At 56.8% G+C, this 24,802-nt stretch overlaps 1 protein-coding gene across 2 annotated transcripts; it reads left to right on the top strand.

The window, feature by feature from the left end:
* On the top strand, positions 1-24,309 carry MIGA2 (mitoguardin 2). Of its 2 annotated transcripts, XM_044778596.2 has the most exons (16): positions 1-109; positions 2,572-2,810; positions 3,722-3,932; positions 5,531-5,643; positions 6,359-6,476; positions 6,867-7,003; positions 12,248-12,365; positions 13,781-13,881; positions 14,466-14,581; positions 15,601-15,673; positions 15,861-15,947; positions 19,814-19,912; positions 20,249-20,383; positions 21,225-21,278; positions 21,950-22,066; positions 22,297-24,309. In XM_044778596.2, exons 2-16 carry the CDS (start codon positions 2,715-2,717, stop codon positions 22,501-22,503), a joined length of 1,782 nt encoding a protein of 593 aa, XP_044634531.1. In that variant the 5' UTR covers positions 1-109; positions 2,572-2,714; the 3' UTR covers positions 22,504-24,309. The 2 variants fall into 2 exon arrangements, with proteins under 2 accessions (XP_044634531.1, XP_070374633.1); XM_070518532.1 differs by lacking the exon at positions 19,814-19,912.
* The last annotated feature ends 493 nt before the right edge of the window (positions 24,310-24,802 follow it).

Raw genomic sequence — 24,802 nt, 5'->3', positions numbered from 1 at the left:
CAAAGAGGGATTGGCCCCTCGTGAGGCCACGCCCCTCGATGGCCCGCGAGGTTGGTTGCGCGGGCGCCAGGGAAGGAGACGCTGCCCTTCCGCAGCGATGGGATCCCGGGTGAGTGGCGGCCCGGGTCGAGCGGGCAAGCGGCGCGGCAGGGGCCGGGAGTGAGGCTGGCGGCGGGCGGGAGCCGGGCCTACGCGAGGCGCTGGGTGGGCGCGCAGGTGTCCGGGCTCAGCCGGACTGGAAGGGCCCGCATTGGAATGAGCAGGTACCCGGGCCGTGGGCGGCGCGAAAGGTGGAAGGAGAAGGTACCCGATCAGTGAGGAGATGCGGGCCTGGAACGTTGCGGGGATCGGACGACCCTCAAGGATGTTCTGGTGTTCGGGGGCAGGAGAGGAGGGGGCTTGACCCGGGGCTGCGCAAAGAGACGTCTGGGATGGAATGAGCAGATTCTGAAGACAAAGATATTGCTGAGGTTCAATTCGGGAGTGCCCCGTGCCTGACCTGGTCGGCCTGGTGAGGTGTCCAGGCTGGAATGGGCAGAGGGTGGCTCAAGGGAGTGCCCGGGCTGGGGACGTTGCTGGGGTCAATGCAGAAAGGGGGGCTGCTCAGGCCAGAGTCATTAAGGGGGTTGTCCAGGCCAAGGGAGGAGGTGGGCTGGTGGAAAGTGTGGGCATCCAGGCTGGGGGTGTTGTAAGTGCCATGGTGGGGGTGGAATGAGGAGGTTCCTGCCCGAAGTTATATGGCGGGAAAGACCACTGCCCAGGTTGGGGCACCAGGTGGGGAACATATCCATGGGCTTCTTATTGCGGAGAAGATGTGGAGCCCTCTCTCTGGATCATGCCAGGGGGATGAACAGGGCACAGTTGGGCTGGCTCTGGATCCGTCCCCGGCTTGGAGCAGGCTTGGGGATGGGTGTTGCCACCTTACACCTGCCGCTCTCCTCGAAGTCGGTCCAGCAGAGAGCGCTCTTCCCTCTCCTGCAGACAGGTGCTGGGCCGCCCCGGCTCACCATCTTCACGCCTTCACGTGGGCTCCTCACTGGAGGGTGCAGAAGTCCTTCAGGTGCAGCACGGAGGCACACGTGGCAGTTGTAGCTGGCAGCTCAGGGGAAACACCACAGCCTTGGGGTCTCCCGGAGCTGAGATCACATCCTAGCTTGGCCATTTACTCAGTGACCTCTGTCAGGTCGCTTATCTCTCAGAGCCTCAGTTTCCCCATCATAAACAGTGGTTGTTGCGAGGGTTCTGTCAGTGACTAGACTCGAAATCCTCTGTGGAGAGCCTGTTGCAAGCCTGGCCTGTAGTAAGAGCTTGGGAAAGAGTGGCTGTTGATCTCGGATGTTCTGAGGCCTGGGCCAGGCTGGGAGAGTGAGAGGGGTGGCTTATGATTTTAACCTGGGCCCTGAACCCTGGAGGTCACTTAGCTCAATTTGCAGCCTCCTGGCAAGATGTCCCCCACCCTTGACAACATAACAGATTCCTCAGCCCTAGGATATTTCTCTGCCACCCCCGTCACACACACACACAGCTCAGCCCTAGAGCTACGCTAATAGGATTGTCCATCCTTCCCTCTCACTGGGGATAAGCCATTTCTCGTGCTGGTCCAGTGACTTTGGCAGCCATCCCGGGTACAAAGGGTCTGTCCCAGGCTGCATATTCCTTCCGCTTGAGGTCCCAGGAAACCTTGAAGGCATCCTCGGCCTTGGTGGTGGCGGTTGCTGGTTGGTGCCCTGTAGGATCTTGGGGACTGGGCTATGTGAAGTCAAGCCACTGGTCAGTGAAGGCCATTTGTTGGCCTTGGAATGGGGCAGTGGGGTACCCTGGGGGTCTCAGAAGGCCCCAGGGCAAAGTTGCCCTTGTAGTTGGTGGTTCTGCTAGGGGCTTGCCACTTCCTGCTCCATATTCAGGTTAGGAAAAGGGGAGTAGTCCAGGAGATCTTGGTCCAAGTCCTGACTCCACCTCATTCCAGCTGTGTGACTTTGGATGCCTGACTTAGCCTCTCTGCGCCTCAGTTTCCTCGTTGGAAATTGGCAGGCGTAGGGGGTGGGAGAGATCGATAGCAAGTAGTTCACAGCATTGTACTGATTCAGTGAAATAATGTCCGTAAAGAACTCAGCAAGAAATACACACATAATGTGTAGTGGTTGTTATTATTTGAGGAAATACCCTGCTGTTTTCGTACTACAGTCTACCGGAAGTAAAGCATTCTTGGCTTCGTGGGAAGTGGAAAAGAGGTGATGATTCTCATCAGGGGCCTGACCCTTGGGAGGCCTGAGATTTTGTTTGGCACATGGGCCATGGGTTTGAAAAGACTGAGAAAGCGTGGCAGAAAGCCCCATCTTCCAGGCCTGGGGTGCACTCTTGGTCTAGCGTGCCAGAGACGCTGCCTTCTGCTCCCAGGGCGCAGGGTGCAGAGTGCCTTCTGCTGGCGGGTGCAGAGGGCCGGGGCCTGGTTGCAGGCCTGGCATTCCAGCCGTAGGCTTGCTTCCGTCTCATTTCCCAGAGCACTCTTGTGTGCGTTTCTCTGCTCACGGGAGCACATCCTTGTGTCTGACTTGGTCGTCTGTCTCTCAGCTCTGTGGAGGGAGCCTCTGGTATGTGTGTCGCTGTCCTTTCGCGGTGTGGATGGTGCCCGGGACCCAGCCAGCAACCAGGTGAAGACGTTCTCCTTGGAAGCTCTCGGCCCCGAGGGCTGTTGCCTGGGGTGCTGTCCTGCCATGGCATTCCGGAGGACTGAGGGCATGTCCGTGATCCAGGCCCTGGCCATGACGGTGGCCGAGATCCCCGTGTTCCTCTACACAACGTTTGGGCAGGTAAAGACTGGGGTGGGCTATGGTCTCGTCCTCTACACCCCTGGTCCCTGAAACACTGAGCCAGTCCTCCAGGCTCCCTCAGCATCCGAGAAAGCTGGGCCCTCCCTGCTCTCCCAGGTGTCCGGTGTCTCCTCTTTGATCAGAGTGAGAAGGGCTGGGTTAGGAGTCTGGGGCCCCGAGCCCAGTCTTCACCCACGGTCCTGTGACTCTCGACCTCAGTTTTTCAGTCTATAAAAGGGGACAATAAAGCCCTTCCTGCCAACCTCAAATGTTTGTGGCTGACCAGGCCTCTCGACACTTCCTGAAGTTCGGCCCTGAGGGATGCAGCCCCTCCCGGGGGCTCGCAGGCCAGCAGGCAGAGAGCGAGGGAGGAGCAGCGAATGGTAGGATGAGACTGCCGGGTGGAGTGAATGTTGAATGTCATCGTCTTCGAGGAGTCGTTAAGAAATGGGGTCAGCCAGCCTGGGTTCGATTTCTGTTGCTCTGTCACCTTGAGCATGTGTCTTAATCTGCGTGAGCGTCAGATGTCTCACCTGGAAGGTCCCAGGCCTTCAGACAGGTGGCACAGTAAAATCCTGGTGCAGTGCCTGGCATAGCGGGTGCTCAGTCGCTGGAGCTGTTAGAGTCACGGCTGATGGTGTTCAGATACCTGCTGGACCCCAGATGCAATCTCCTTGGCATTGTCATTTTGCCGTCCCCAGTGCCCCTCTTTACATTGCTGTGGTCCACATTTCAGAGGGGCTGGCCTGGTCCCCCCTGTCGAGGTGGTTCCCTCTCCAGGGTTCCTGACCAGCAAGTAGCCCCAAGTGCCCGATGCGTCCCCGCCCCTTGGGCGCTCCTCAGGGCAGCTCGGCCTGCCTCGGGGCTCTCTGGGGAAGATGGAACCCAGCTGCCTCCCGCTTCTCCTGCAGTCTGCATTCTCGCAGCTGCGCTTGACACCAGGCCTGCGGAAGGTCCTCTTTGCTACGGCCCTGGGGACTGTGGCCTTGGCCCTGGCCGCCCACCAGCTGAAGAGGCGACGGCGGAGGAAGAAGCAGGTCGGCCCCGAGATGGGAGGCGAGCATCTGGGCACAGTACCCCTCCCCATCCTCATGGCCAGGAAGGTCCCGTCGGTGAAGAAAGGTAGGTGTGAGGTGGTGGGGAAGGGCCTGACCTGGAGTCACCTCCCAGCTGGGCCCCTGTTAACCGTGGGGTCTTGGGCTAGTGACATTCTGTCTCCAAGCCGTGGTCGCCCCATCTGTGAAGTGGGGGTGACAGCAGAACCTCCTTCTCTGAGTCACTGTAAGGATTGGTGGGTGATGTGGCCAATGCTCATCTCCGTCGGTGACGGTTGTTCTTGTTATCAGACGACCCTTTGGGAGCACCCGGGTCCAGAGAGGGCTGGTGGGGCACAGCTCCTCTGTCCAGGGAGGGAAGTGCCCCGGCTCGGGTGCTGGAATGGCCCAAGTTTCCTGGGCCAGATGGTATTTTCCTCATCTCCCTCTTTTTTTAAAGTAAGGTTTGCTTTGCATACAGTAAGAGTCACCCCTCTTGGCATACAGTTCCATGAGCTTTGACGAACACGTGTGGTCATATAATCACCACCACAGTCGAAGACTGTTCTATCACGCTTTAAGCCCCTGCTTTGTGCAGCCCCCTGAGCCTGCGCAGATGCTGATCTGTTTTGTGTCTGCTGACGTGGCTTTAAAACCTCTGTGGCCCTGGGGCGGCCTCGTGGACAAGTGGTTAAGTTTATGTGCTCCGCTTTGGCGGCCCAGGGTTTCGCCGGTTTGAATCCTGGGCACAGACATGGCACCGCTCATCAGGCCATGCTGAGGCGGTGTTCCACATGTCACAACTAGAAGGACCCACAACTAAAAATACACAGCTATGTACCAGGGGGCTTTGGAGAGAAAAAGGAAAAATAAAATCTTTAAAACAAAAAACAAAAAAACAAATGCTCGTCTGTGGCCCCGTTAACGCTGTGACCTGGCCCCGCGGTGTGTGCCCCGCCTGACTGTGTCTAGATCACTTTCCAGGGCGAGGGCTTCACCGACGCTCTCCTCTTGGGAGAAACCTGTCTTAAGAAGCAGAAGTCTCCCCTAGTGAAAATGAATTTTAACTGTGAATTGTCATTGCGAAAGGGAAGTTCTCTCTTTATAATTAGGGAAAGAAGTTTTCGGTGAGTTGAGAGACGTGCGTGTGGCCGGGTTTCCGTGTGGTGTTGGCGCCCGGGAAACCTGGAGCCATTTCCGCACCAGCCTCGCGCTTGCCTCCCCTGGACCACCACCACCTCTGCTTTCACCTTATTTCCCTTCCCTGTGTTTCTCACTTTTAAAAAATCTTTTGAGTATGTAAAAATGTTGTTGCCTCAAATCCTGTTTTGGAAGGAGGAGAATTCCAAATGGGTCACTCAGTCAGCAACACGGGGGAGGCCGAGTGAAGAGGAGGCGAGAGCAGCCGGACCTTATCCTCAGCCTCAGCCCGGCAGGTCGGCGCCCCTCCTCCGGGCCAGGCCCTGTGCTGGGTGACAGGGATGTTTGGTCACGAGCAGGGCGACAAGCAGGGGCCAGCGCTCTTCTTCTGAGTGCATATGCTTGTGGTGCTCTGTCGTCACCCTGACTTCGACGGTCAGGACAGGTCCCCAGATGAAGAGGAAGGGAGGTGGCCCGGAGCGGGGAATGGCCTGTGCAGAGGCTGGGTGGAAGCCTGCGTGACCCCTGCCCTCGTGTTCCTCACAGGCTACTCCAGCCGGAGGGTGCAGAGCCCCAGCAGCAAGAGCAACGACACTCTGAGCGGCATCTCCTCCATCGGGCCCAGCAAGCACTCAGGGTCCTCCCACAGCCTGGCCTCGGTGAGGACCTTGGGGAGGGCGCCAGGGTGCCGGTCATGCCTCGGCTCAGTCTCTGGCCTCAGGGGGCTAATGGACTGGTAGGAAGATGGGATAAGAGATTTCAGTCATTCAGCCTCTCAGCCGTTCGTTCATCTATCTGTGCCTTCTGAGATTGTCCTTGATCACTCTCTGAGTGCCAGGCCTCGGTGAGAGGAAGGGGGCGAGGTGCAGGAGAGAAGCTGATGGTCTCTTGGGGAAGATACTGTCTAGGAATAAAGTACATGCGTTCGTTCATTCGTTAGACATTGAGCAAGCACCTGCTCCGAGCCAGGGCCTCTGCTAGGTGCCGAGGATGTAGAGATAAATAAGACAAAGGGACATTTATTTTCTCATGGGGAATGGCTTTGGCTCATTCACTCAGCTGGTCATTCATTCATTCAGCAAGCACTGAGTGCCAGCTGTGAGCCAGGCACCACCCTGGGGACCCAGAGGCGAGCAAGAGGTGGCTCCTGTCCTGGAGGAGCCCACAGCTGGCAGTTTCTGTGAGGTGTCGTCAGGTGCTTAGAGTTGTCAGTGGAACCAGGCTGTTCTGAGGGCTTGGCCGCTGTGGCGGGGGGCTAGCTTCAGGGGTAGTATTTGGAGAGAGCGTGTGGCATGTGGTCAGGCAGTAGGGGAGGCTCAGAGGTCCTGCAAACGGTCTGGGAAGCCCTCACCTCTTGCCCTGCTTGACGCCCAGACGGTGGCGGTGAACTCATCCAGCCCCATGGCTGCGAGTTCGGGACCATGGGATGCCAGAGGGATGGAGGAGTCCGTGACCACCAGTGACGGCAATGCCGAGAGCCTCTACATGCAAGGTACAGGCCAGGAGGCGGGCCCCAGGGCTCTCCTGGGGCGGGGTGGGGAGGACTGGCCTCCTCCAGAGCCAGGTCAGGCTCAGGACACTTCCCCAGGTGCTGCTTTGCAAACCCTTCGCCTGCCCCAGAACCCCCATTCAGTGGTTTCCAGCCATTTCTGGACGGGGCCATTCTCCAGGAGCAGATCTGGTCTGAGTGAAGGCCTGTAGACTGACCTGCCCTGAAAACGTGATCAGGACCCAGCCCACATGGTCCTGCCCGTTTTTGTCCTTTGGGGCCCTCCTGCCTCCTCGCTCTTCTGAGCCCCGTCTTGAGTGACATTGTATGGGGCCCAGCTGCTCCCCGTCTGCTGGGGGCCTGACTCTCCCTTCTCTCCCTGCCCGTGCTCAGGCATGGAGCTGTTCGAGGAGGCCCTGCAGAAGTGGGAGCAGGCTCTGAGTGTGGGGCAGAGAGGGGACAGTGGCAGCACCCCCACACCCGGGGACAACCTCCGGAACCCCGAGACTGCTTCAGAGGCGATGTCCGAGGTAGGTGGTCCTCCCCTGCGTCTTTCCTCCCCGCCCTGGAGAAGGTGGCATGGCAGAGGGACAGCCAGACTTTGGGAGGCCGGCCAGCAGCCCTGCCTTCTGCCAGCCAGTCACTTGTCCTCTTGCATGTGAGGGTTCCCCTTGGCGAGGATGTCGATCCAGGCAAGTGAAATATTCTTTTCTTGTAACATGCTTAGCACATCCTGGCCCTGGGTAATTATTCCATAAACGGCAATGGTGCTCACACCTGGTCCCGACTCTGAGGCATACTTGCCTTCAGGAAAGACCAGAGGGAAGTGGCTGTGTCCTTAGTGGAGTGGCTCACATGGCCTCGATCTTGGCTTCACAGTTTTTGGCACCGTCCAACTTTTCTACAGTGAACATTTATTTCAATATCAGGAAAAAGAAAGAAAGTAAAAAAGCTAAAATAAAAAATTTTTGTCAAAAGCACATCAAATATATATCCTAGGATGGGTGTTCACTGAAGCATTGTTTTGTAATAGTTGAAAACATGAAAAGCTGGAAACCATCTAAATGCCTGTCAGTAGTGTCTGGAATACTACACAGCCGTTAAAAGGCTGAGGGAAAGCTGGGTGGGCTGATCAGTTGCTTTCTCCACTGATGTATCGTTAAGTGAAGGAAGCAAGATGCCCCATGTCTATAGTGTGACCTGAGTGTGTCCACTTTTGAAAACACATCCGCGCATATGGGCACCTGTTGGTAACTGCGGGGGTGTGTGTACGCTTTTATTTTCCTCTGGGCAGATGCACGGGAATTATTAGTGCTGATCTGTGGGGACAGGGTCTGCAGGCTTTTGTTTTACTCTTCTGTACGTTTCAGTCTTTCTTTACTGTTTGACTTCTGTAATTTCAAGCACATGCTTATAGGCAGGGTTTGTGTAGGTGGTGGTATTGTGGGCTGTTTCTATTTTATTCTTTATACTTTTTGTATTAAAAAATACCCCCAGGGCCGGCCCGGTGGCGTAGTGGTTAAGTCTACGCACTCTGCTTCTGTGGCCCAGGGTTCATGGCTTCGGATCCTGGGCACAGACCTATACACTGCTCACCATGCTGTGCTGTGGTGGCATCCCACATACAAAATCGAGGAAGACTGGCACAGATCTTAGCTCAGTAACAATCTTCCTCAAGCGAAAAAAGGAAGATTGGCAACAGGTGTTAGCTCAGGACCACTCTTCCTCACCCAAACAAACAAAAAACCCCAAAAGCCCTTGAGCTCCTGTCCTCTGCTGGAGCGAGGTCAAATGTGGGGACACGTCTTTGGGGAGCAGTCTGACAGTATCTGGAGAGTCAGTCCGAGACTGGCCAGGAAATGGGAACAACTTCAGGTGTTGAAAAAGGAGGGCGTTGAATCTGGGGCATTGGTTGCACAGGTGAGGGAGTCACTGAGAGGCCCAGGGCTGGCGAGGGTGTGCCCAGCGCTCAGGAGCCAGGGACCTCTTGTGGGAGCTAACACCACGATGCAGGCTGACCAGCAGAGGTTGTCCCCACTTGGTGTGTGGGTGGGGGCAGGGATATGGTGTGAGGCAGGACAAGGAGAGGAGAATTGTCATGGCCTGTCCCTACCCACACCCCCCATCCCCGGCCTTCTTTCTTCCACCTGTGCCTCTGTTGGCCGGGGGCCAGTTGGCAGGGGATCTGGGAAACAGAGTTTGCAGTACGGGAGTGGGGGCATGCCTGGTACAGCCAGTAACGAGTTGAAGGTGTGTGTGCTGGGGGCATTAGCTCAGAGGCCTGTCACCCAGGCATGACCACTGTGGTTGTGGACGTGAAGGAAGCGTCTGGGGCTCAACAAAGCCTTCAGCGCCCGGGGGCACAGCTGCATCAGGTCACCTCTGCCTGTGGGCAGACGACGGGCGCCTGCAGGGGTGCATCAGGGCAGCGAGAAGAGGGCAGGTGGCTTGGCTGCAAACGTTCTATGTATTGTTGATGCTATATCTTAAAATTATAGAACTTCCGTTGTCTTTCTTGTTGTGAAAACAATTAAATATTCTTCCTAGAGTAGTGAAAACTACAGAAATAGAAAAGAGAGGAGAACAAAAGCACCCGGGCTCTAATCAGACAGCTCATGGTTGTGTCACGTGGGCAAAGGCCCTCCATCTCCCTGAGCCCTGGTGTCCTCCACGGGACAGGGTACCAGCTGTGTGATCCTGGCCCCTAGTCGGCGCTCAGTGAATGAGCTTTGTCATCAGCGTTATGATGCCTGTAACCCTTCATTCAGACAGAACCACTTTGTATCCTTCCAGGCATTTTTCTCTGCTAAACGTTGTTCAGCAGGTCTGTTGAAATATAATTCACATTGAAATATAACCCGCATGCTGTACATTCAGCAGGTTAAGTTGTGCAAGTCAGTGGCTTTTAGCATAGTCAGAGTCACGTGAATACGTCACAGCACCACAGTCGATTTCAGAGCGTCCTCATCACCCCAAACAGAAATCTCATAATCTTAGCAGTCACTGCCCCCCGTTCCTTCATCCCCTGCCCCAGCCCTAGGCAACCACTGATCTACTTTCTGTCTCTATAGAGTTGCCTGTTCTGGACATTTCTATAAGTGGAATCATCCAGTGTGTGGCCTTTTATGACTGGCTCCTTTCACAGTTTAATGTTTTCAGGGTTCATCCTTGGTGTGTGGGACCCTGTTTTGTTTCTGGTGATGGCTGAATGATATTCTGTTGTGTGGGTCGACCACATTTTATTTATCTGTTCATCAGTTGATGGACGTTTGTGTTGTTTCCACTTTTTGGCCGCTACAAACATTTATGTACAAGTATCTGTGTGGACATATGTTTTTAATTCCCTTGAATATATCCTCAGCAGAGGAATTGCTGGGTCATATGGTAACTATATTTCACATTTTGGGGAGCTGCCAGACTGTTTTCCAAGGCAGCTGCACTGTTTCACATCCCACCAGCGGTGCATGAAGCTTCCAGTTCTCCACATCCTCGTCAACACTTGTTGTCATCTGACTTTTTGATTCTAGCCATCCTGGTGGATGTGTCTAGCCGTCTCGTTGTGGTTTTGATATGTGTCTCCCTGATGGCTAATGATGTTGAGCATCTTTTCATGTGCTTATTGGCCACTTGTATATCTTATTTAGAGAACCGTCTATTCAAATCCTTTGCTTTATTTTTAAATTGGTAATTTATCTTTTTATTATTGAGTTGTAAGGGTTCTTTATATAGTCTAGATACAAGTCCCTTATCAGAGATAGGATATGCAGATCTTTTCTCCCATTCTGTGGGTTGTCTTTTCCCTTTCTTTTTTTTTCTTTTTCTTTTTTTTCCTTTTTCTCCCCAAAGCCCCCCGGTACATAGTTGTATATTCTTCGTTGTGGGTCCTTCTAGTTGTGGCATGTGGGATGCCGCCTCAGCATGGCTTGATGAGCAGTGCCATGTGTGCACCCAGGATTCAAACCAACGAAACACTGGGCCACCTGCAGTGGAGCGCACGAACTTAACCACTCGGCCACAGGGCCACCCCCGTCTTTTCCCTTTCTTGATGACGTCCTTTGAAACACAGAAGTTTTTAGTTTTGGTGAAGTTCAGTATATCTATTTTTCTTTTGTCATTTGTGCTTTTGGTGTCATATCTAAGAAACCCTTCCCTAACAAAGTCACTTCACAGAGAAAGAGCTGGCAGATCTCTGCCCAAGGGACAAGGCTCTCCAGGCCACGTGGGACGCAGTCTGGCCCTGTTGGAGAACTGAGCAAAGTGGCCAGTATGCCTGGGGTCCCTTGGGCCTGGGGTCGAATCCTAGCTCTGCCAGGCTCTAGCTGGGTGGGTGCAGCCTCTTAACCTCCTTGAGTTTTCTCTGTTAAATGGGGTCACAGAATACCCCCCTTTGAGGGCAACCGTGAGGCTGACAGCGAGGTGCCTGGTCCAGGACAAGAGCTCAGTGAAAGGCAGCCATTTCCATCTTTACCGGCCCCTTTGAGCTCCTCCGGCTCTTTCTCCCCAGTGGCCTCAGGCCCCAGCCAGCCCTGGTCTCCTCCCTGGGGTCTGGTTACCTGCAAGTGCAGCATCTGGCAGCCTTTGCGGAAAACAGAGTTGGGCCTGCCCTTGCCTGGCCCCTCAACCCAGAAGCTCCTGGGTTCGAAGCAGCAGTGGCCTCTTCTTCCCACGCCTTGACTTGGAGGCAGAGGGCAGCAAGGGTCACCAAGGGGACAGGCTGCTGAGCCTGGGTGCAGTGCCTTCGCAAGCATGCATGGTTAATAGCAGTGGCGTGGTTTGAACCCAGCTCTTTCTGGGCTCCTGGCTGCTCCCTTATTATAGTAACAAGTACAGGAATTACGGTAATAGCTAACACGTTCTGATTGTCACCCTATGCCAGTCTTGTGTGAAGGACTTTGCGTCTCTTATCTCCTTCGTGTTTTCCCTGAAATCCCAGGGAGTAAGCACTCTTATCTCAGTTAACAGATAAGGAAACTGAGGCTCTGAATGGGGAAGTTATTTGCTTGAGGTCACACAGCTCAGAACTGGTGGTGCCAAGGTCGGAACCCGGGTCTGCGTGGGTCCAGAACAGTGCTGTTCAGCAGGAAGCCCCACATCTCATTTAAGTTTCTAGAGGGCCGGCCCGGTGGCACAGCGGTTAAGTGCGCACATGCTGCTTCAGAGGCCCGGGGTTTGCTGGTTCGGATCCCGGGTGTGGACATGGCACCACTTGGCAAGCCATTCTTTGGTAGGCGTCCCACTTATAAAGTAGAGGAAGATGGGCACAGATGTTAGCTCAGGGCCAGTCTTCCTCAGCAAAAAGAGGAGGATTGGCAATGTTAGCTCAGGGCTAATCTTCCTCAAAATAAATAAATAAATAAATAAAAGTTTCGAGAGACCACAATAAAAAGCAAAAGGAAACAGATTAAATTAATTTGAATAATATATCTTATGTAATCTAGTATACCCCAAATATGATCGTTTCAACCTGTAATCAACATGGAAAATCACTGAGATAGTTTATGTTCTGTCTCTTTTTGGAGCTGTTTCGAATTGGTGTGTATTTATGCTTACGGCACATCGCAGTGGAACTGGCCACATTTTGGGTGCTTCCTGGCCACATGTGGCTGGTGAATCCTGTCCTGGGCAACTCGGGTCTAGATCTCTGCTCTTGCTGCTGGACCCCAGAACCTTCTCCCCTGTCCCCAGGGGCTAGGCCCCCATCATTGGTGAGGGAAGGGGCGGTTAGCACGTGGAGCTGGGAGGGCCTGGGGTGACGGTCATTGTGTTAACTGTAGCCAGAGTCACAGCGAAGGGAGTTTGCGGAGAAGCTGGAGTCCCTGCTGCGCCGGGCCTACCACCTGCAGGAGGAGTTTGGGTCCACCTTCCCGTCCGACAGCATGCTGCTAGACCTCGGTGAGCTGGGCCCAGGCATAGGCGGCGGGGTGGAGGCAGACGGGGGCAGTGGGAAAACCAGGGTGTGACTCCCTCAGTGCCTCAGGCAAACCGGGATCCCCAGGGCCCTCGGACCTTGTCTGATCCAGGGCCTCAGGGCACAGACAGGGAAACCGAGGCCCCTCAAGGGACAGAGGAGGCAGGCAGGAGCAGAGCTGGCATGAGGCCCCAATGTGCTTTGCCCCATGGCCTTGGGAGCAGGCCTGGGGTTTGTGTGTCAACATCTCCCCGATAGCTGCCCCAGCCTTTTGTTTTGAGCCCTGTCCTGCAGGCACGGGGCAGGCGGAAGGGACGGCTTGCATGGAGATTAGCCCAAGGCAGGCCAAAGGGCCAAGATCACAAGTCCTGCTGTGTCCGTCCCATTGAGGGAAAGCGGCATGGCCTCGCTACGAGGAAATGAAGTTACTCGGCCGAACAGCCCGTGTTGTCTGGTGCCTGTGGTGGGCCAGACCCTGTGCGCTGAAGGCTACTCCAGGTTCCTTCCCTGGGTGCTGTCAGCCCCAGGGGGCGACATTAGACCCTGAGTGTCCAGCTCTCTGTTTCTACCAGTGGGGACACAGGCCCAGCAAGGGCTGGCCAAGGTGACATGTCCTCCCGCGACCTGTCCCTGAGTGACTTTGCCTATTGGAGGACTCCTGCTTCCTTTGACCTCCCCACTTGGCAGAGAAGGCTGGTGGGCATTCAAGGTGGTGGCCTCTGCTTGTTTGTTCGACAAAACTTTCCTAAATGCCCTTGAAGTCCCACACCCCCAGCCCTTGACTGCGTGGGGATGATGCCAAGTGAGTGGCCTGTGGACTCCCTCGAGCCCTTTGGTGTCAGTGGCTAAGTTTCAGCTTGTCAGAGAGGGGAAGCAACTTGCCCAGGGCCACACAGCATGAAAGAGTCTGCTCCTCAGAGGAATTTAAAATTATGGACTAAGAACAGTTTAGTGGATACCAGGGGAAAGGTGGGGTGGGCACAAAGGGTGAAGTGGTGCACCTACAACATGACTGACAAACAGTAATGTACAACTGAAATTTCACAAGATTGTAACCTATCAATAACTCAATTAAAAAAAAAAAAAGGAGTCTGCTCCTCAGAGCTCAGGGGCCACGAGGCCTCATGGTCCAGTGGTGTGGCTGTGAGCAGGTCTCCTCAGCAGCTTTGTTTCCACACGTAGCTGTGCCCACTTCCAGGGATGTCGTAGGATGGGAGGAGGTCATCCCTGGGAGGCGGTGAGCCCAGAGTCCTCCTGCACAAGTGCCCCGTAAATGGGAGCTTTGCCGTCGGCAGCCTCGTCCGCCCCAGAATTGGGCGTTAGTGGACTTTGCTATGTGCATTCCGCAAAGCTCGGTCATCTGGGGAGTCTCAGTTCCGCCCTTCTCTTGCCTTCCCAGAGCGGACCCTCATGCTGCCCCTGACCGAGGGCTCGCTGCGTCTACGCGTGGACGATGAGGACAGCCTGACCTCGGAGGATTCCTTCTTCTCCGCCACTGAGGTGACAGGGCGGGGGGATGGGTGCAGAGGGAGGGAGTGGAGTGAAGGCCAGGCCCCTGGCGACCCTCTGACCCTCCTGGTGAGCACTGGGTTGTGGGAACGTGAAGGCATTTCCTCTGACGGGAGCAGAATTTGGCAGTCACCAAATGCTGCTCCCCCCGGGACTCAATGCAATTGCTGGGGACAGAGAGGCCTGAGAAGCCAGGGGCTGTAGGACCTGTGGGTGAGGGCAGGGGTCCCTGCCCCCACTGGCTCCAGCCCACGCTGAGCTATCCCTTCTCCAGACCATGTGTCCATTGCTTGGCATTAGACTCCTGCCATGGCCACTTGTGTCCACCTGGCCATCCCAGTCTGCGGTGGGAGGATGTGGCCGAGTGTCCAGTACATGGTCCCTTCAGGAAGGAGCCCTGGAGATGGGGATGCTGAGGGCCAGAGCTGGACTCGAACCCAGGCCTCCTGCCTCTTGGGCCAGTTCCCTCTGACACCCCGTCTGAGAGGTGGGCAGACGCCCTCACCCCCTGGGATGCTGCTGACACAGGCTTTGACGAGCTCTTCCTCTTCCTCTTCCTCTGCACCCTCCCCCAGCTCTTCGAGTCCCTACAGGTCGGAGATTACCCGATCCCACTCTCCAGGCCGGCCGCCGCCTATGAGGAGGCCCTGCAGCTGGTGAAGGAGGGCAAGGTACTCTGCCGGACCCTCAGGTGAGCATGTGGGGAAGGAGGCAGGCGGGGTGGGCCCCAGCCCCCTTGGAGGAGGCCGGAGAGGCCAGCGTTGCTGCTGAGGACGCAGCTGGGCCAGGCTGGCCGAGGGCTGTGGGAGGCTGGCCGCCGTTCCTGCTCAGCCGGGGAGCCTAAGATGCCCCGGAGTGCCGAGACAGGCAGCTGTGGCATTAACAGTGACAAATTAATAGAATTAACTAATAAAATAACAATAGTTGGTGCTTGTTCTGAGTTCTCAGAGAGGCCCGGCCACAGAAACACAGTGGGCACTGTTCCTAAGCCCTGTGTCCCCATACACCGCTTTCAGCGGCAGCCCAGAAGCCAGATCCGGGGACACACAGACCCTGACTCTCTCCACGTTCTGCCACTTGGTGGTGTGTGGCCCTCGACAAGTCACCTAACTTCTCCTAGCTTGTTTTCTCATCTGTGGTAGATTCGAGCTCTTATGCATCTTATGTTCGTTCTTCTGTATGATTTGACACTCAGAATTCGGCTTTTGGTCATGACTCCAAACGTAAGCGTGTGGTTAGAGTTCCCTGAGTGAAGATGGCGGAGAGCCCCGGGTGAAGCCTTGGTGATCTGGTTACAGGGGAGCCAGGCCAGGGTGCCTCCAGCTGCCCGGCAAGGCCAGCCCAGCCCAGAGTGGGTAGTGACCCCTGCCCTGGCGTCCTGCCAGCTGGCAACAGTTTAGCCATTTTGGTCTTTTACCCATGAGGTTCTTTTGCTGGTTGAGGCTGAAAGGAGGCCGAGGTCAGCCCCACCCCCAGTGACCAGACTTGCCAGCTCCGCCCCATGCCATTGAGGCGACATGTCCTCCTCAGAGAGCATCCAGTCAGCCTCTGCCTTTGGTTCGGGGGAAACTGAGGCCTAGAAGGGGGCAGGCAGCTGTCTGAGGTCACACTGCCAGGCCAAGGCAGGGCCACCCAGGGCTCCCCCCGACCCTCATGGGGGCCTCACTGGGCGGGGCCCACATGGTGTGACTGTCTGTGCTTCCCCCTCAGGACAGAGCTGCTGGGCTGCTACAGTGACCAGGACTTTCTGGCCAAGCTCCACTGTGTGCGGCAGGCCTTTGAGGTGCGCGTGGTCCAGGCCGCCTGGGGAGGATGGAGCCGGCACTGGGGGCGGTCACACAGGTCTCCCGCCGGGCCTGCTCCCACACCTGGCTCCTCTGGGCAGATGGGTCACCCGCCCAGCCCCTTCTACTGCCCTCCCCATCGGCTCTGGGGCCCGCCAGCCCAGTGCTCATTCCCCCCTTCCTTAGGGCCTTCTGGAAGACGAGAGGAACCAGCATTTCTTTGGGGAGGTCGGCCGGCAGATGGTGACGGGCCTGATGACCAAGGCTGAGAAGGTAGCTGGGCTGCGGGCTCCCTTTATTCAGCTTTTCTTCCCTCCTCGCCTTTTTTATTTTTATTTTTTTAACTTTTATTTGGTTCTGTGAAAAAAAAAAAAAGCCCAACTGCAATCCAGCTGGGGAGCTTGGACTTCCTCCTGTGGGTGTCAGGGAGATGGGAAAGCGTCGGGGTTTCTTCCTGTGCTGATTTAGAAAAACGTGAATCTGTATTGCTTTTTATTTCTGATCACAACATAATGCAGTTTTACAAAATTCACCGACCATGAAATGCAAACCATAGGTCCCCCGAACCCGTCCTGCTTGAGGGAGCCGCTGCGCCAAAACTCCCATGTCAGGGAGTCTGACATGTCCCTCCCACGCACTTTCATGGACTCGAATCCTTGAACATCGTTATTTAATTTCCAGAGCTCGGTGTGTGCCCTCCAGACTGGTCTGCAGCTTTATTTTGTTGTGTCAGAGTAGATTCTGTCCATCTTTCCACATCGGGAGAAGCAGTTACTTTTACTGACTGCGTGGTATTCCGTTGGGTGGCTGCCTGTGGTTTATGTGGTTCTCCTGTGGATGGACATTCGGACTGTGTCTGATTTTTCCTCATCACAGACACCACTATGATAATCTTCTACAGCTCTTTAAAGGTACCTGTGAGGTTTTCCGTGGGACAAAGCCTGAAATGTGGCAATAACTGGTCCTGGGCTCAGACATTTAAGAGGCTGCCAGATCTTGCTGGTTTGCCCTCTGAAACGCTTTGACAGCTCACGTCCCCACCAGCAGGATGAGAGTGTGTCTCTTTACATCTTGGCCGATGCTGAGTATTCGTAATCTTTTAAATCTTTAGTTTATCCATTGCACCACATCTCTTTGATCATTAATGAGGTCACGTGAATTTTCGTGTTTGTCAGCCGCTTGTGTTTCTTTTGTTGGGTTGGGTTCGAGTAAAGCCCTTGAACACGGCTCTCCCCGCTGAGTCCCTTCTCCCCACATGCTGGAGCAGTGGTTCCAAAGTGCACCTCTGACCTCGTCACCCAGCGCTTGAAACCCTCCTTGGCAGCTCCGGCTGCCCTTGGTGTGCAGACCAAGCTTCGTGCCACAGCTGCTGTTCTGTGCGCTCTGCCCTGCCCAGGCCAAAGGCCTCGCGAGACTGTGTCCCCAATTGGGGCCTTGGCATGTGCTGGTTCTTCTGCACCTGCAACACTGTTCTTCAATTCTTTTTTATTATTGTTAACAACTTTATTATAAAATATACATAAGAGACTGTAAAAGTGTATCTGTAGGATGTGATGAATAAAAAGATGAACCCCTGTGTACCCTGCACCCACGTTAGGAAGAGGAACATATACCAGTATCTAGAAGCTCCCAGTCCCCCCCCCGCCCCTTCCTTGGTCACCCATCTTCTGAGTCCCCACCAGCCGTCTCTTTCCCCGGGAGGGCTCCGCCTGATTCATCCCCTCGGGCCCGAGAGCCCCTGTGCTCATCCCACCTAGCATGGCCCCATCACCCCGTGTCCTGCTTGCGGGTCACCGTGTGCTTCTCCTCGTGACTGAGTTCCACAAGGGCCGGGCCCACAGCATTCCTGGCATAGGCGTGTGCCCGGCCCACGGCCTGGCCCAGGGCAGAGCTCTGTAGACATTGATGCTCGTTCTCTCCGCAGCTGCTCCCCACCAAGCAAGGAGCCCGCACTTTATCGCATTTCCGTACCTCCCGTGGCTCATTCAGCTTGACCACAGCCTCTGCCTGGCGGATAAGGAAGCTGAGCCTGGGGAGGTAAAGGGCCTCGCCAGGGTCGCTGAGCAAGGGAGAGGTAGAGCCGGGGTCTGAACCCAGGTCAGCCTGGCCCTGGCTGTGCCCTTATCTGTCCTCTGTGGCCGCCCCAGGAGGGTGAATGACGGACGAGTGAAGGACAGGAACGTGGGGCTGCAGTGGGCGCCGGGCACGCAGCACACCGCTCGCTCTCTGTGCTTGCTCCCACAGGGGTCCAGAGGCGAGACTTGCCTCTTCCGGGCCTCCGCCCAGGGCAGGACTTAGGTTTCATTTTTATTAAGAAATCAAGAAGAGGGGCCGGCCCTGTGGCCAAGTGGTTAAGTTCACGTGCTCCGCTCTGGTGGCCCAGGGTTTCGCCGGTTCGATCCTGGGCATGGACATGGCACTGCTCATCAGGCCACGCTGAGGCGGTGTCTGCATGCCACAACTAGAGGGACCCACAACTAAAAAAATATACAACTATGTACTAGGGGGCTTTGGGGAGACAAAGGAAAAAATAAAATCTTTAAAAAATCAAGAAGACGGGCCAGCCCTGTGGTGTAGTAGTTAAGTTTGGCACACTCCACTTCAGCGGCCCAGATTTGGATCCCGGGCGTGGACCTACACCACTCATCAGCCATGATGTGGCGGCAGCCCACATATAAAGTGGAGGGAGACTGGCATAGATGTCAGCTCGGGCTAATCTTCCTCAGAAAAAAAAGGAAAGAAATCAAGAAGAAGTTCAAATGGCTGTGTAGTGGCTCCTGGGTGCCAGAGCCTGCGCCAAGCCCTGGGACTGGAGTGGTCATGGATGCGCCCTGTTGGGTCCTTCCAGGCAGGCGGGGCTGGGGCAGGCGCGGTCTGGGAGGACTGGCTCTGTGGGCAGCGCCCAGGCCCTGGAGCTGTGGAATCGGCCCACTTCCTCACTGTGTGTCCACAGCCAGACGTGAAAGCTCTCCAAGCTTGGGTCTCCTCATGTATGAACAGGTGTGTCCCAGGGACATTGTGAGATGATGTCAGACATGCTCAGCAGCCCTCAGAAGCGGCAGCCCTTATCGTCATCGTGGTCATCATTTACACATGAGGAAACAGGGTCGGAGAGGTTAAGGCACAGCCCCGGGGTCATCCTAGCAAATTCTCTTTAAAAGTTAATGAAAATAGTTTTTTTTTTTTTTTAATGAGTACAAAAATGATTCATGCTCATTGCAGAAAAAACTATGACAGTACAAAAGAGTAAAAGGAAAGAAAGACAAATTGTCCCCATCCCCATCTTGTTCACATTTTGGTGTACATCTGTTTGACATCTCCTCCGCCCGTGGTTCTTTATGAACCCGCCTGTGCCCTTCTGTGTCAGCTCCACCCTTCCTGGCTCTTGGGCACTTCCCTGACCTCCCGAAGCCTCCGTATTCTCATCTGTAAAGTGGGTGTAATCTGGACCGTCCCTCGTAGGACCGTAGGGATTAAATGGGTTGATCCGTGTTAGAACAGTTCCTGGCACATACTGGCTTTCCTCGTGTCCATAAATGCACGTCTGCAGATCCTGTCATAAGCCCCAGCTAAACCTCATGGGCTCAGAGAGTGAAGGATTCGTCCCACGTGCTGACAGACTTAGTCCCTAGCAGCAGCTGTCTGACACGCTGTTCATTGCTTAGGTCCAGGTGCTGGGCTGATGGTGTTACCTCATGAGCTCATCAACGCCCCCGGAATAGCCCTCTGAGTATGGGGCTGTCACTTCTCCTGTTTCACCAGTGAGGTCCAAGGTCATGGAGATTTGAACCTTTGGCTGCTGGGCTCATGTCGTCACGCATCTTTCCAGAGCGAGCTCACGCTGTGGCGTGTGCACATCTTCTGGAAGGCAGGCGGGGCTCGGTCACCAGCTGGTCTGAGACACTGCTATGCGCCCTGGTGTTGGGTCTCTCCCAGACATGCCCTGGTCTCTGCAGAGGCACAGCGAGGTGGGCAGGGGACACTTCCTGCCTCGTTTTCCCCACGGCTGCTGCTCAGGGATAGGCCCTGGCCTTGCCTTGGCGTGTCCTCCATCCGTGGGCCAGCCTGTCCCTGTGCATCTAGTCCAACGGGGTTTGGGCCCCTCTCATGACCAGAAGAGCCTGTGCTTCTCCCCACAGAGCCCCAAAGGCTTCCTGGAGAGCTACGAGGAGATGCTGAGCTACGCCCTGCGCCCGGAGACCTGGGCCACCACGCGGCTGGAGCTGGAGGGCCGTGGGGTGGGTTGGCTTGTGCTGCGCCCTGGCATCCTGGGGTCCCTCATAGCGGAGATCCTGGATCAGGAAGGGGGTGCCTGTACTGAACTCTGCCTTGATTCTGGGCTCTGAGATGGTGCCATCACTGCTACAAGACCCAAGTTGCTGCCCTGCCTGGGCCCAGGCTGGGAGGGAGATGGCCCCGGTTGCCCCCATTGCAGAGCAGAGATGTGTCTGCTCAGCCGTGTGTTCCCACCCAGGCCCCTACACGCCCTAGCCTCCTCTGGCCTCAGTCTTCCCATCCGACAGCGCCCTGCAGCTCGGGCACTCTGGGCCTCAGAGTGCCCCTCCCTCCCACAGGTGGTGTGTATGAGCTTCTTCGACATCGTGCTGGACTTCATCCTCATGGACGCCTTCGAGGACCTGGAGAACCCCCCGTCCTCGGTGCTTGCCGTCCTCAGGAACCGCTGGCTGTCGGACAGCTTCAAGGAGACGGTGGGTGGCTGCCCCCACTCCCAAGTGCACACACACTCAGGTGACCCCATGTGTTTGCCTGGACCCCGCTTCCCTCCGTCCCTGGCTTTGGGCACCAGGGCTCCCCACCGTCAGGCAGCAGTCACCCCTGGGCAGGTTCCCTCCCTGCTGTGATTTGGGGCTGCAGGGCCTGGCAGACCAGGCGGGTGCCCTGGAGAAGCTTCAGGGGATCGCACTGCTCTCCTCTGCACCAGTGTCGAACAGCCTGCTGTGCGTTTTCCATGTGTTCTATGGTTTCACCGAGTGGTTAATTCGACTCATTCTGTGCTGGCATGAATTCTCTTCAATTTTAATGCATCCTAGTAAATTAAGTTAAACTATGGGGAAGAAAACAGGACGAGCAGGAGAGCATCCAGCGCTGGGCCCCCACCGGGGAGGTGTGCCACTCGGGCAGCTATGCTGTGTGGCATGGGAGCATTGGTGGGGTGGGGGGGGGTGGGGCGGCGGGTGCTGGTCATTTACTGGCAGTTTACAGGCAGTAACCATGGATCCCCACAAACACTGAAGGAGGTGGGGGTGCCGGGATATGGCCATTTTACAGAGGAGGATACTGAGGCCCAGAGAAGTTAAGTGGCTAGTCCAGGGACCCACAGCAGTAAGAGTTGGAGTCAAGATTCAGATTTAAGTGTTTCTGAGTCCTGATCGAGGGGAGGGAAACAGCAGAGCTCAGGCATCAAGCCCCATCTTCCTGCTGGGGTGGGGTGAGCTGGGGTAAGGGCTTGGTCCGGGGCTGAGGGATGGGTAGGGGCTGCAGGCTCGGCCCGTTATTCTGACACCCGGTGGGGTCCCATCTTTGATTTAGGCCCTGGCCACTGCTTGCTGGTCAGTCCTGAAAGCCAAGAGGAGGCTGCTGATGGTGAGTGACCCACAGGGTCCCTGGGGAGGCCGTGCTTGGCCCTAGGTGTGGTGCCCAGCTCAGCTGACCTCCATTCTGCATGTGCTGGCCCCTGATCTGGGGCGGGGTGGGGGGGGGGGAGGCAGAGGAATGGGGCTGGTGCAGGGAGGTCTTGCTGAGCCCAGGGGGGAAGGGTGTTGTCAGAGGGAGGAAGGGCGCATGCAAAGGAGTGGCGGCTGGCTTGGCTGGCTTGGCAGGGGCAGCGGGGTGGGGGGGGGAGGCCCCTGAGGCAGGCAGAGCAGCCCCCTCCCACCCATCAGGCTGCTGTTATCTGCACTCCCAGGCGGCCACTGGCTGCATCTCTGGCTGCCATCCATGTTGCCTCTGCCAGCCGGGCGCTGCTGCCCAGCTGATGCTGATACCAGCTGCCACTGCCACTGCCACGTGCCCCGGGCACTTCCTGAGCTGAGCCCCCTGGACCCCTCCTCGGGCAGTCCTCATAGCAGACCCATGGATACCCTGTTGTGCAGAGGTGGAAACCGGGGCTTCGGAAGCCCCAGTTCCTTGCCCGGGGTCATCCAGCCAGGGCGTGAGTGAGCCGGGCCTCCCTGTGAAGCCCAGCTCTTAACACGACCCCAGGGCCTGGCCGCCTCTCCCCGCTGGGTCCCCGCTCAACCTCGCGCCCTCCGCAGGTGCCCAACGGCTTCATCTCCCATTTCTACTCCGTATCGGAGTGCGTTAGCCCCGTCCTCGCCTTCGGCTTCCTGGGACCCAAGCCCCAGCTCTCTGAAGTCTGTGCTTTCTTCAAGGTGAGCAGGGAGCGCGGCGGCGGCTGTTCCCCAGCTCTGCCCGAGCCCCGGGACAGGAGCTCCGCGAGGTGCCAGGAGTGGAGCCAGGGCCTGGGGCTGCTCCCAGAAAGGGCTGGGCGGGGGTGCCTGCAGGGGGTGTGCTGCCCCTTCCCCAGGGGCTCTGGCTGGTCGGGAGGACACGGTGCGGGGGGGCAGGGCCTCGCCTGGGCCCACACCAGTGCTGTCCCCAGCACCAGATCGTGCAGTACCTGAGGGACATGTTCGACCTGGACAACGTGCGCTACACATCGGTGCCGGCGCTGGCGGATGACATCCTGCAGCTGTCGCGGCGCCGCAGCGAGATCCTGCTGGGCTACCTCGGGGCACCAGCGGCCAGCAGCGTGGGCCTGAACGGCGTGCTTCCCCGCGAGAACGGGCCCAAGGACGAGCTGCAGTAGTGGCGGCGCAGGCTCGGGGAGCAGGGCTGCTGGGGCCTCGTCCATGTGGCTGAGAGAAGGCTGCCTCTTCCCCTCCTTTGGGTCAGCATTGAAGGGCCCGGGTGGCCATGGCCGTCAGCAGTGGCAGAGCCCAGGCTGTGGTGGCCAAGGGCAGTTGCCCCTCACCTTGTCCCCCCCACCCCCGTCATCTGGGAGCCCCCAAGGCCTGGAGGGCAAACTTCCTTGGAGAAGGATGGAGCCCCTTGGGGCCTGCCTGACTGTCCTCAGGTGTCCCTGGGGGAGGCAGAGGCTGGACCTGGCCTGTGGGGCCTGTGGGAGAGGAAGGTAGCGAGAGAGAGGAGAAGGTGTCGTGACAATTGGGACCGGCAGAGCTGGGATGCCCTGGGCGTGGGACCCTAAAACCTCCCACCACCCCAGGGCTGCTGACAAGCGGGGCTGGGAAGGTGGAGGTGAAAGATGGGGGTGGCAGGGCTCTGTGGTGAAGGTTATGGATGTTCTGAGCTAGAAGGAACCTGGGCTGGACAGTCAGAATTTAAGCCTCTGGCTGGCCAGTCCTGACGGCCCCCCAAACCCTGCCACCACCTTAGAGAGTTTGCAACTCCAGAGAGTGATGCTGGGGGGCACCGTGGTGGATGGCAGGCCTGGACTTTCCAGAGGTGGACCTGCTTTCCTTGTGCTCACGTCTGGGCAGGGACTGGACCCTTGACAAACCCAAGCGCCAAACCAGGAGGCTGTCCCCTGACATTCCCTTGCCCTGCCAAAGATTCTCATTTATCTTCCCACCTCTGCCACCACCAAAGATGGAGGAGGTGGGGCTGGTCCTCCCGTCCCCACCCACCTCCTCTCTGAACCTGGAACTCCCCGGGTGGTGCTAGGCGCTGAGCTGGGGGCTCTGACCAGGGGTCATCCCAGGCTCGTCACCTGTGCTGCCATCAGTGGTGGCCCCAGGAGTGAGGGGGCCCGGGTACCATGTGAGGGGAGATCAGGGATGTAAGTGGCTGGCCCAGCTCCCCAGCCCTCGTTGGGACAAGAAACTTTCCTGGCACTTTGCCTTCAACTCGACGCACAAATGCTCTCGGGCACATGCTCTGAGCTGTGCAGCGGTGTGGAGCCTGCCTCGCTGCTGCAGACAGGGTCGTGGGCATTGTCCCTGTGCCAAGGGTTTGTCAGCCCTGCAGACGCACTTCTCTCAGTGTTTTCACCTGCGGTGAGATGTTTTATTTATTGCCTTAACACTTTATTTTGAGGTTCTGCCCCTTCCTAGGTTGAGAGGGCTATGAGAGAGAGAGACTCCTGGCTCCTCAAACTCTGGAGTTGGAGGACTGGCCATCAGTCTGCCCTGAATGGCAAAGGAGCCCCAGGGGTCGGCGAGCTTGCCCACATGGGCAGTGGGAGAGGGGATGTGGGAGGGGTGATGCTGGGCGGGGCCCACCATCTCTCAGCCCACTCCCCTCCCCAGACTGGAGGACCGCTGTGCACTAATGCTGGTTCTGTCTCCCACCCACCTCTTCGAGGTTGATGGGTGCCGAGGAGGGAGCAGCCTCCCGGCAGGAGGGACCCAGGGTGGCCTTCCTTCATCCCGACATTCCGCTCATTTGCACTTACCCTGCGCTGTGAATGTAATCTTGGGCCTGCACTCCGGCCCGCTCTGATTTGCTCCCGAATCACACAGAAGTGGCATTTTCATTTCATCTTTGTTTACACGCCCACGCACTGCCTCTGGCACGCGATCTGTTGCCGCTTCCAACTTTTGTATAGTAGAGCCCGTGTGCGTCGACTTTGAGTCAAATAAATGATTTAAAAGATTTCCTTCCATGTTGCTGTGCTGCTGGGAACACGTGGGGCCATTTGCTTCCTGGGCCAGAGCTGGGGACCCGCTCTCGAGGGTGCGGCTGGTGGCAGTTCCAGGACAAAGGTTGAAGGTGGCCTGGTGGGGGGCTGTGAGTCAACTTTGTGCCACTTGGCAGCCTGGCAGGGTCCACGTGTCCCTAGGCAGGGAGGGCCCCTGGGGATGGGGGGTGAGGGGAGGGAGTGGCCAGTGCAGAGCTCAAGGGCACAGATGTGGATGGGCAGCCTGGGTGCGGATCCAGCTCAGGTGGCATCCAGGCGAGGTCGCCCCTCCCTGGGCCTCCACGTCCACATCTGTAAGATGCAGGGCTTGGACCAGGGGCCACTGAGGGGCTGGCACAGGCAGAACAGAGCAGATCCGAGCCTGCCAGATCTTCAAGTGTTTCCACGGGCAGACGGACATCACAAAGTTTATTTGAAAGGTACTTTTAAAAACATCTGCACTTTGAAA

Source organism: Equus asinus, chromosome 10, assembly GCF_041296235.1.
Source record: "Equus asinus isolate D_3611 breed Donkey chromosome 10, EquAss-T2T_v2, whole genome shotgun sequence".
Taxonomy (NCBI): Eukaryota; Metazoa; Chordata; class Mammalia; order Perissodactyla; family Equidae; genus Equus; species Equus asinus.
Note: the sequence above shows the minus strand (reverse complement) of the source record. Positions and strands in the feature narration are given on the sequence as shown.

Coding starts and splice junctions, on each gene's coding strand:
- MIGA2 (XM_044778596.2), top strand. CDS start 2,715: ATGGCATTCCGGAGGACTGAGGGCATGTCCGTGATCCAGGCCCTGGCC. Junction 14,582..15,600: donor GTACTCTGCCGGACCCTCAG/GTGAGCATGTGG, acceptor CTTCCCCCTCAG/GACAGAGCTGCTGGGCTGCT. Junction 15,948..19,813: donor TGATGACCAAGGCTGAGAAG/GTAGCTGGGCTG, acceptor TTCTCCCCACAG/AGCCCCAAAGGCTTCCTGGA.